A 12316-nucleotide genomic window follows, 5' to 3' on the forward strand; every position below is an offset into this window, starting at 1 on the left:
ACTGGTACGTTGGATTCCTTGGCTTGCAGTGCCATCTCTAAGATCTTTGCCAACGGACCTACCACGTCCAGCATTTTGTCCTGGCAACCGCGCCAGGCGCGGTCAATGCCCTTCTTAGGATCCTTAGCGAATTTTTTCAAAAAGGTTAAGAGGCTAACATCTATCTCGGGGGTCTCCGCCACCTGATGGGCGAGATCGGGTCGAGGGCATTCAGATCTTAGGCGATTCTGGACCTCTTTATCAAATCCTTTCCTAAGGTTTTCCTGCAGGTACTCCGCCACAGCCGTGGCCGGGACCCAATCTGATGATCTAGGGTGAACTATCTCCGTAGGGTTGAAAGTAAAGGGTGTATTAGGAGGGGGAGCAGAGGCCGAAGAGGCACCTTTCTTTGCCTTCCTTTTCGGGGGAGGCTCTTCGTCCATGTCCGTGGTGTCGGTACCAGTGGTGGTAGTGGTGTCTGTGTCCACATAGTGTTGTTTGCTCTTGGCCTTGCCCCCCGTAGCATAGCTATGGTCTTGTCCCGATGCCGCGGGTAGGGAACTGAAAGCATCAGAGTGTGGCCATTGGTCATTGCTGCCTGCCTGCATAGCTGGTGGAGCCTTCTTTGCGGACTTGTCTTTAGTAAAACCATGGTGTTTTCCAAAGTTCTCTAATTGTTTGGTGATAGGTTTAAGTGCTGCCGCCAATGCTTGTTGCACAGTAGTAGGCACTGAGCTCTCTACAGCCTTGTTGACTGAGACTTGCACCAAAGCGTCCAAAGCCTCGACAATTTTATCTTCCACTGCAGCAGCAGGCTGCTCCTCATAGGTTTCATCCCCTGCCTCCTCGTCATAATACACCCACTCATCCATAGCTACAACACACAGTGGGGTAGAATAACAATAGAGAACTGAGGTAGGCACAAGAGGAGTAAAAAAGGGGGGTCAGCCCCACTGCACACAGGAAATCCCCAAAGTTTAGTACCAGACCCCCTCAGCAAAGCTGTATAGATATTATTACAGCCCACAGGGCGTCAGAGCCGAGAAATAATTATATGCAGCGTGTGCCCACTCCTTGAAAAAAGGCAAACTGTTAACTACAGCCAGTCAGGCGTCTTCCTCCCCCAGCTCACTAGAAACGCAGTGAAAAATCAGTGGAAAAACGGCTGAAAACGTGTGCAGCCCAAGTCGAGCCCAAATGCTACCAAAATATAGCCCAATGGACGTGACTGGGCTGCACGCGTGTGCCGAGTGGTTTGCGGCTCTCTCTCGGCGTTTGGGCGATTAGGGGAGCCCCGCGCCTTCCTGTGACAGTCGGAAGCGTCGGCCCAGGCGTGTAAACCCCGCCGAGCGGGTCGGTACTTAAAGCGCCGAAGCGCGAGTGCAAGGAGCGATGCACCGATCACGAGCGCTGTAGCGCTCTTCACCCGGCCGCCGCCGCAGACCTCCTGAGAGGCCCCAGAGCGCGGGAACACCGCGTCTACTCAAACAAATATTGCAAACAGAGGCAATAGAACACTCGTGCTGCAAACACTACCGCAATGAGGTAACATCCATAAGCTGAAATATTTAAATCAAAGCGAGACGCTATAAATCAATTCATTCAAATACTATATAATAGAGTAAGGAGCATAGCACTTATCTCTTGCTGTGTGAGCAGCAAAGAAAGAGGAAGATAGGACTGTTACCAGGGCTCTTGTAGGGCTAAAGGAGGCGTGGCTTGGGCCAAGCATCATGGTTAATGTAGTTTAAAGTTATTAAACTGTGTTTTTATTGGCTGCTGTGTGTTTACAGTAAAAGAAAGAGAAGCATAATCTGAAGCCTCCGGTCCTGTAATAGAATTTTGGGCAGTTTTAACCTCACTGACAAATTTCTTTACACACCAAAGTACTGGAGTATTGTAAGTTAGTAACTCCACCAGCAGCTGCCAAGCATGGATTTCAAGGTACTATGGGGCCTTAAGGGGGCTAAGATAATTCTCTTAACACTTTCACTACGCAGCTTTTCCAAATACATTTCATAACACCACTACATTTCTAGGGTGTGCTATTGCTGAAAACACAGTAACCTGCTGCCTAAATCAATAGGGCTGGCAAGTAAAGGGGCTGGGCTTCAGAGATATCAGGAGGCAGTCCTGACAGACTGGTACTTCTGAAAAGCCAGCTGGGCTGGGCCAGAGTCGGTCAATCCCATAGGCACAGGCCTAATGTTCACCTCCTTTTGCAACTTTCACTTCCGCTCTCAGCTCTCCTCTTGCATCTTTCACTTCCGCTCTCACCTCTCCTCTTGCATCTTTCACTTCCGCTCTCAGCTCTCCTCTTGCATCTTTCACTTCCACTCTCACCTCTCCTCTTGCATCTTTCACTTCCGCTCTCAGCTCTCCTCTTGCATCTTTCACTTCCGCTCTCACCTCTCCTCTTGCATCTTTCACTTCCGCTCTCAGCTCTCCTCTTGCAACTTTCACTTCCGCTCTCACCTCTCCTCTTGCATCTTTCACTTTCGCTCTATCCTCTGCTCTTGCAACTTTCATTTACCCTCTCACCTCTCCTCTTGCATCTTTCACTACCGCGCTCAGCTCTCCTCTTGCAACTTTCACTTCCGCTCTCACCTCTCCTCTTACATCTTTCACTTTCGCTCTATTCTCTGCTCTTGCAACTTTCATTTACCCTCTCACCTCTCCTCTTGCATCTTTCACTTCCGCTCTATCCTCTGCTCTTACAACTTTCACTTCCGCTCTCACCTCTCCTCTTGCTACTTTCACTTACGCTCTATCCTCCGCTCTTGCAACTTTCACTTATGCTTTCACCTCTCCTCTTACAACTTTCACTTCCCCTCTATCCTCTGCTCTTGCAACTTTCATTTACGCTCTCGCCTCTCCTCTTGCAACTTTCACTTCTGCTCTATCCTCTGCTCTTGCAACTTTCATTTACGCTCTCACCTCTCCTCTTGCAACTTTCACTTCCGCTCTATCCTGCTCTTGCAACTTTCACTTACGCTTTCATCTCTCCTCTTGCAACTTTCCTTTCCCTTCCCATCTCGCCTCTACTCTTGCAGTTTCTTACCCGTGTGGGGACCCAAGAGGAGCAAGACGATAGCCAGTCTCCCCAGGGTGACTTTGGGCAAGTAGCACAGGCCACAAAGACAGAGGGTAGGGATAGGCTGTGAGAGGGAGGGCCGGAGTCGGTGTGAAAGGCATATAGGCATGAAGTTAGTGAGGCCAGACAGCAGGGATCCATTACCAACGGGGAGGTACGGAATGTTGAGGCCCACCCAACCACCCTTTAATTGTCTATTGGGTAGAGGGTAAGGCTGGTGTTTTTTGGTAGAAAGAACGGTACTTAGTAGTTTTTGGCCACGGTAAGGCCGGCTGTGGTATAAGCAGAGGCTGTACTTTTTTGGGGGATGGAGAGTCTGGTGTGGGTGTGTCCATCCCTTGGGGGGAGGGGAGAGGAAGAGTATGTTTTGGGGTTTTAAAACAACACCAGTAGAGGTCACCGGGGATGATTGCCGGAGAGTGGATGAGAGAGCTTGCAGAATGGAATTAAAAGGCCCTTAATGGAGGCAGAAACGAAAGAGGTAGAAGAGTATGGGGGTTTAGTTGATGCAGTGGTCACAAATTGGGAATTTAAGGGAGAGGGGGGTGATAGGGATTTAATGTATTAGTGTGGTTCGGTATTATAATGTATTGTGTAATGTGATAAGCGATTCTGCAAACCTGTCTTAATAAAGTGGATTTCTTTGCTAATAAAGTTGTGGTAAGTGGTGACACTGCACGATCATTCTCTTTTCCCTCTTACCCCTCTTGAAGCTTTCTCTTCCCCTCTCACCTTTCCTGATGCAGTTCTTCCACATTTCTCAGTTCTCCTCTTCCACCTTTTAATGCCGCTCTCCCTCCAGATGCTCCCTCTAACCTCGCCTCTACCTTGCATATCTCCTTCATTCTGTTTTCTGCCTACACCTATATTCTTACCCCACACCTCCTTCTCCAGCTCAGGTTCTTCTCTCCTAATGCTGCTGTCATCTGTCTTCACAAAACTCGCCCCTCTTCCTCCTACCCCTCCTTCAGCACTTCCTTCATCTCCTCTTTCCTACTACAGCTTCACTTCTCCATCTCCTCTCCAAGCGCAGTGTTCTCTCCTTGTATAACAGCAGCTATACTCCCCCTATCTCTTCTCCTGTAGTTTTCATTCTCCCTCTCTCTCCCACTGCAGGTCTGCTCAACTCTCACCTCTCCACCTGCAATTCCTTTCCCTTTGGTAAGTCTACTCTTGCCAGTCTCGTTTCAATTTCCCTTCTCCTACGAGTTTCCTTTCTCAGAGCGCAATCCCCGTCAGTTTGTCTGCCCTCTTACCTGTTCCCTGGAAGCCCCCCTCCATTTGAGGGGCAGGATAGTGGCGAATAATTGTGGTTATATCACGTTTTGTTAATTTAACACAAATCAACGCGAATCGCCGCTGCCTCCCAAGCCATTGTTCCTTGCTGGACTGCAATAATCAACGCCTCTCTCCAGCAGGGATCGATCCCAGACCCCTTGAAAGTCGGCCAAGTCCTCCCTATTTTAAAAAAAAACATCGCTGGATCCTGCCTCCCCAGACAATTCCAGACCTATCTCCAATATCCCTCTGTTAGCCAAAGTGTTAGAGAAGTGTGTACAACAGCAACTAAGTCAGCACATCAAAAACTTCCACCTACTTGATGACTTTCAATCTGGATTCAGACAGGGGCACAGCACGGAAACTACTATGCTCCACATCATGGACGACGCCCTCCAAGCCCTTGACGAAGGCAAAACCTGCCTTCAAATCCTCTTAGATCTATCCTCCGCCTTCGATATGGTCAACCATGAAAAACTACTTGAACGCCTTAAACTCAGGATGGGTCTGGATGGTTTAGGTCCTTCCTCCATAACCGATCTCAGAGATTCCTCATTAACGGCAACTTATCAGCTCCCACCCCGGTCACAGTTGGAGTCCCCCAAGGTTCAACCCTGTCACCCACCCTCTTTAATATTTATTTAGAGCCACTCACTGAAGTTCTTAATACCGCCAACATCTCCTACCATATGTACGCGGACGACACCCAAATATACATCAATATTGCATCACTCAAGGAGATGCTTGTCCTGAACGACACCCTGAAACTAACTGTCCAATGGCTAGCCGCTAACCAACTGAAACGCAAAGAAAACTGAATTTCTCCTGATCTCCCCCTCAAAAGCCAACCCAGAGATTCAGATGTGGATCAAGGCCATTACAGCCTTAAATTGCCCGCCGACCATTGTGGACTCTGCCAAATCTTTTGGCATATTCCTAAACTGTAACTTGAACATGCAAGACCACATTAACTCAATGGCTAAATCAGCCAGATTCCACCTGAGCTACATGTGGAAGCTGAAACATTTCAACGATGCTCCTGAATTAAAAATCGATTCAAAAGGGGGTGGTGATGGACAGAGTATCTGAATTAAGCAGAACACTCCTACCCAGTCAAAAGATCAGGGCTTGATCCATCACCGTTTTTTAGCTCACTGCACCATCCCAGTTCAGAACCTGGCTACATGCAAATTAGTCTGACCCTGGCCCAGTGCATCATGGGAACAGGGCAGACCAAACTACCAAGCCAATTCTTTACTGGAAAGGAAACAAGCTTCCGGGGACCGGTTTCTGGCATTACAGCCGTCTTCAGCCCGGCTTGCTTGAATCCTGATGGTGCAGTGAGCAAGGGATTTAAAAATGGCAGTCCAAGCACTAGTCATCTCTAGACTGGAATATGGATGTTCCACCCTCACAGGATTACCCAAGATCTCCTTGGCACCTCTAAAAGCCTGTCTCAACGCGGCCGCCAGACTACTCACAGGCACTAGGAAATTCGACCACATCTCTCCACATATGAAAGCACTAAACTGGCTCCCTCTGGAGGCCAGAATACAGCTGAAACTGGCATGCATTACACACAAGGCCCTATACACAAACTCCCCTGCTTATCTGGCACAGAAACTTGTGATATCTGGAGAAAGCAGGAACTCCCGGTCTGCCAGAAACCTCCTGCTCCAACCTGCCTGTTTTCAGAAAAAATAATCTACAATAGGGTGTTCTCTGGAGCAGCACCAATAATTTGGAACTCTTTCCCTCCTGACATCAGAAAAATCCCTTCCCTACCATGTTTCAAGAAGGAGGCCAAAACTTTCCTCATGGGTAAATTCCTGGTCTAAGACCTGCTCTCATCCACCACAGTGTGCCTGACGACTCTAAATCTATTGCTTCTTCCTTAGATCACCAACTCACCCAGCCAAGAAAATGGGGGGGGGCTTCTGTTTTTACTGATCCTAATTATAACTGTAACGATACATTTGTGTCCCCTTTTGTCTCTATGTTCTCAGCAACCCTACTCCGTGCCAACCTTTGTATTTTCTGTACTTTAGGTTGTTTCTTTGTCTACCTCTGTAAACCGTGTAAAGCGCTCGGATACCCTCACGGGTCAAGTTTGCGCTCCATAAAACATTAAAATAAATAAATAAATAATAGTATCTCGGTGCATACAGCTTACGAGCAGAGAAGCAGACGGATTAGGCCTGAAAATAACGCTGTTTTTCGCTAAAGTTAAGATAATCTGCGCTTAGGCGCATATAAAGTGGAAGCTTGTTCCACGAAAAGGGAGCCAAGTAAGAAAAAGAGGTGAGGTACAGGTCGGCTGGCTTTACTTACTCTAGCAGCTTTAGGATCCTTTGCCCATACTGGGTCTGAAAGTACTCTGTCAGCTGCGTCTGGGTGTTCATCTCTCCAATCTTGGCCATTGTAGCACTGGTCTCACTTCTCAGGTGCTCCTTCCGTCTGCATGCAGGGTAAGAAACAAGACATTAGTGTATGTGATTTGCATCTGCGATGAATGCAGTGGCGGCTCCACCGCTATGGCGGAGGAGTGTCGCCCCACTGCTTTTAAGCAGTGTGAAGTGGAAGCATAAAATGATATAACTTCAAGTTATCATTTTATATTTTGAGCTGCTTTGTGGGCAGGTGGGTGAGTGGGTGTAGTTGTGCTGCGTTCAGAGTAGGGCAAGGGAGGAATGGTTTGCCCACTCCTAAGTGTGCAATGACAGTTTGTGTGCAATGACAGTTTGGTTGGCCCTCTTGGGCTGCCCAAACTAGTCATGCACTCTTTCCCCATTCTCCCTACAGGTTGCATTACAGCCTGCATGAAGAACATGCCCAGGCCCCCATTCCCTGATTGAGTGTCGAACTAGGACGCTCAAAACCAATCACAACGTTGCATTACAGCATTGTGATTGGTCAGGGGAGCCTGGCTGTGCTTCCTACCTGGACGGAGAAGAGCAGGAGCTGAAAAGCGTGACCTGGCGCAAAGGTAAGTTTATTTAGCCCTTCCCCCCACCGGCCCCGCCACGCACGAGCCATGCCAGGTGCCACTGGATGAATGGGGTGCAGGTTCCCTAGGTGTACGGTTTGAAGTATCTTGAGTGTAGATTTGGGGACATGAAACTTTATCAATACACTTTTTAGGGGTTAGTGTCAGTTAAGAGTCATGATTATTTTATGAAGGTGTATGTTACCTATGTATTTTATGTGTTTTATATAGGTTAGCCTGTTTGTATGGAAGAGACTGTACATTAGGGTGCTGTGAGGATAGCATGGTTTGTGACTAGAGTTGCCACCTTTCACAGAGAAAAATAACGACCAATGCTCCCATTTTAATATTCTGAAAAGGCCCGAAAATGATTCTTAAGTAGAACTTTAGAAGAAAAAACCTTTATTCATTCCTATCATGCCCTTTCTAAGTTTGTTTCATTTAATTAATCAGCCGGGGGTCAATAGTGCAGCTCTAGAATACATTTTAAAGTATTTCCTTCTAAAATGTACTGTTTAAAGTATGTTACTGATAAGGGGATTTAATACTGGCTTGAGATGATTTTTAGGTCGAAGCCTACCAAACAGCTACAGCTAAAGATATTTTGGAGACATTCTGAAAGCTTCCGTGGGAATGCATTCTGCTGGTGGGTTACCATTGGCTTTGTGGTTTGTAACTCACATCTAATGGCTTTATATTTGCTAGCTTGTTTTAGGCTGTCTACCTTTAGTTCGTCCCTCCCAAGGAGCAAAACCTTTTCACACTACCTCTACTTGTATTCTACCAGAAGTACTCCTTTCAGTACACAGGCCTGCAAACCAGTTCTTATCTTGTCTCATTTGCTGTGCATTCAAAGACAGAGGTAAAATGACAGGCACTGTCTTCAGAGGGAGCTTGGTGTTTCCTTTTCTTTCGCTGACTTCAAAGTGAGAGGATTTATGTGACAATCTTGCTGGATGCTGAAGGTAGAAAAGTTTTTTTTCTACCACACAACACATTTAAATAAACTCTGCAGGTATTGCAGAATATATCAGAATTAGGAAAGCACAAATGAAGCAATTTTTTGGTTAATTCTGAAGTGTGATGGTGACTAATACTTTAATACGATCAAAACAAATAAGTACACTATGTGATGCAATTTTCACACATTGTTTGTGCACTGTATAGTTTTATTAGCAAAACTGTATGTCTGTACAAATGTAATGGTAATTTCAATTGGCAATGTATTGTCTGTAATGACAGTGTGCTACCACACCATGCATACTCCCCACTACACTCTACTCTACACCACTCCACTCCACTGAATTCTGCTCTGCACCACTCCACTTTACACCATTTCACACCACTGCACTCTGCTCCACTCTGCACCACTCCACTCTACGCCACTGCCCTCTACTCCTCTCTACTCTACTCTGCACCACTCTACTCTATGCCACTCTACTCTACACTACTGCACTCTTCGTCACTGCACTCTACATCACTCCAGTCTATGCCACTCCACTATACTCTGCACAACTTCACTCTACGCCACTCTACTGTACGCTGTTCTGCAACACTGCACTCTATGCCAATACACTCTACCCCAATGGACTCTACTCTGTACCACTGAACTCTATGCCCCTGCACCCTATGCCAATCCACAGTATGCCACTCTAATCTAATCTGCACCATTGAACTCTATGCCACTGCACTCTACACCACTTTACTCTACGCCATTACACTCTATGCCACTCTACTTCACACCAATGAACTCTACCCTGCACCACTTCCCTCTACACCACTTCACTGTACTCTGAAACAATCAGCTCTATGCCACTACACTCTACGCCACTCAACTCTTTTATGTGCCATTCCACTGTATGCCACTGCACTCTACGCCATTCTACTCTAAACCACTGCACACTACATCACTATACTCTACAACGAGAGCACTTTGCTCTACACCACTGTGCTCTATGCCATTGCTCTCTACTCCACTCTACTCTATGCCACTGTACTCTATGCCAATGCATAGTACCCCACACTACACAACTACTCTTTAGAACACTCTACTATGCAACACTGCACTCACTGCAATTGAACCCTACGGAACTCTATGCCACTCTACTCTGCATCACTGCACTCTACACCACTGCACTCTGCAGCATTCCACTCTACACCACTCCACTCTACACCATACTTCACCACTGTACACTATGCCACTATACTCTACACCACTGTACTCTATGCAATGCCCACTATTGCCCCCCTACTCTGCACCACTCGTTTCTATGCCACTGCACTCTATGCGCCACTCAAATCGAAGCCACTGTATTCTATAACGCTGCAATGTATGCAGCTGAATTTTATGGCACTGCACTCTATGCCACTGTGCTCTCTGGCACTACACTCAGCAACACTCTACACCAGTTCACTCTACTCTACGCCACTCCACTCTACGCCACTGCACTGCACTCTGCACCACTCTACTTTACGCTACTGCACTCTACTCTGCACCATTCTACTCTATGCCACTGCACTCTATGACACTCTACACCACTGCATTCTACGACACTTTGTTCTGCAACACTGTGCTCTATGCCACTGAACTCTACGCTACTCTACTGTGTACTACTGCATTCTATGACAATACACTCTACGCCACTGCACTCTACACCACTCTACTCTGCATTACTCCACTCTACACCACTGCACTCTACAGCCCTCCACTCTACATCACTGCACTCTATGGCACTGCACTCTACAGTACTCTACTCTACTCTGCACTACTCAACTCTACACCACTCTACACCACAGCAGTCTATGCCACTCTACCCTGCACCACCGCACTCTACTTTACTCTGCACCCCTCCACTCTGCATCACTGCAATCTATGCCGCTGCATTCTACTAAGCAGCACTACATCACTGCATTCTACAATGCTGCATTGTACGCCGCTGAGTTCTATGCAGTTTCAAACTATGCCACTGCACTTACGCCACTATATTCATGCACTTTACATCAGTTCACTCCACAACACCCCTTCGCGACTCCATTCAATGCCACTTCGATACACAACACTCTATGGCACTCCACTCTACGACACTCTACTCCACTCTTCCCCATTTCACTCTAGGGCACTCTACACCACTCTACTCTACACCACTAACTTTTATCCATGCTGAACAGCAGCCATGCTGGGGTACAACATGGCTTATACACTTTGCAATGCCAATAGCTCTTGCATAGGTGAGAACTAGTGGCTGTGCATTAAAATACCAATAATGCTGGTATAAACCGGCTAGGTGGTAACCCAATTTGTGACTGGGTTGTGTGGTTGTCGGTAAGAAGATTGTGTATGGTTATTTGGTTTGAGTGTGGCACCACTATAAGTGAGCATTGTAAGGTGACTTCGAATTGCATGTGAGGAGGGGAAGTGTACACATGTAGCTGTGTAAGGATTGTGTGTTAAAGTTGCCTGCTGGGGACTGTTATTTATGTGCATGTTTGTGCGATAAAGAGTGGCTTGTGTGTTCCTGCATAAAGTTTGCAAGTGTTTGTCTTAGTCTGAATTAGTGAGTGGGGGATATGTTTGGGTGTGTGAGTGAATGAGGGATTTCTGTACATTTCAATCTGCATGTGCAGGGGGGGCTTATTTAAATGGGAAATCCTGCACAGTGGGCTGGCACTTGTAACTGGTCGCCATTGAAATGAAGCGAAGGGGTCAGGAGAATGAAATACATAAAGTTTATTCTAGTGCCTATAACAGGGCCCACTGGTGCGGAGGACGAAAACACACCCGGCCGTCACCCGATGCCCACGCGCCTCTAAATACATTCTATGTGACATCCTGAATGTCACAGCCACACATTCCATTGCATGACATATCCAACATTCCATTACTGACGTCAAACAAACCCTCATACCACAGGGACTAGTTTGCATTTTTTAACCGTGTGTATCTGTGTGCACGTGCGTTTGGTGATATTTATAAGTCCCCAAAGGCTGCTACCCTGAGTGGAAAATATAACCACAGCAGAGTTACAATTAGAACTACCATCAATCAAAGAAGTACATAAATGTTTTCAGATCAAATAGTAATCGAAAATGAAATCAAAGGCCTGCCATCCCAGTAAGCAGTTGTGTGTGTGTGTGCGTGAGGTGGTGGTGTGCGTGGCGGAGTAGGAGGCTTCTGTGTGTGTGTGTCTGGTTCATGTTTGTGAGGAGTAGGAGAGTGAGGCGGTTTATTATAGGGCGGGGTGTATGCAAGCGGGTGTTGTCTTCGGGGTGTCTGTATAGGAATGCTGTGCGTCACGCGTGGGATGGGGTGTGTAAGGGCTGTGTGCGGTATTTTTTTGGGCCTAGTATTTTTCTGTGGTATTGTCTGTAAAGTGGCATTGTGTGTGTGGCTGTAGGTTCTGTGAGGAGGCCGGTGCACGAGTTAGGGTGAGTTAAGGCCAGTCTTTTCCTCGGCCTACATTTCTCACCTCTGTGGAAGCTTTTTCTCAGTTCACGCCTTCCATGCTGAGTCTGGAGGGACCGCTTCCACGAGGACTGCTGTCTTCTGGGTGAGAAGCTTCTTCCGGTGATGGGCTGTCCTGTCCCCCCTCGGGCTCAGATGGCCTCTCCGCTGCTTGGGGCCACGCTCCCCTAGAAGGGGAAGCGACTCAAGGTTGGAACTCCATGTGCCGTGGTCGCTGCTCCACCCAGCGCGGCGCAGCCTATTGTGAACGTCTCACGACCTCTTGTGCTCACCCGAGCGGGGAAGATGTCGCCTTGGTCTTTTCCGTTCACCCGCTGCTCAGAAGATGCAGAGGGGTCGCCAGGCAACCGGGATCACCACGTTCCGACCCCCATTGTTCCGGCATCACAGCGTTCCCATGCAATGACGTGCATATTTTTAAAAGATAAGAAAAATGACTTGGTAGCGAAAATCGCCAACTAAAACTGAAATATATGTGTGCCAATAGAACTAGACGTAATGGCCATAAAAAATCCGT

General features: G+C 47.3%; 1 protein-coding gene across 1 annotated transcript in view; it reads right to left on the reverse strand.

The window, feature by feature from the left end:
- CCDC42 (coiled-coil domain containing 42) overlaps positions 1-12108 on the reverse strand; it is a 257302-nt gene extending 245194 nt beyond the window's left edge. Inside the window, exons 1-2 of the mRNA XM_078650622.1 lie at positions 11804-12108; positions 6683-6808 (exon numbers count right to left, since the gene is read on the reverse strand). Of these exons, the coding sequence (XP_078506748.1) occupies positions 6683-6771 (89 nt within the window). The 5' untranslated portion in view covers positions 6772-6808; positions 11804-12108. The remainder of the gene's footprint in view (positions 1-6682; positions 6809-11803) is intronic.
- Between the last annotated feature and the right edge of the window lie 208 nt (positions 12109-12316).

This window comes from Lissotriton helveticus, chromosome 7 (assembly GCF_964261635.1).
Source record: "Lissotriton helveticus chromosome 7, aLisHel1.1, whole genome shotgun sequence".
In the NCBI taxonomy this organism is placed as follows: domain Eukaryota; kingdom Metazoa; phylum Chordata; class Amphibia; order Caudata; family Salamandridae; genus Lissotriton; species Lissotriton helveticus.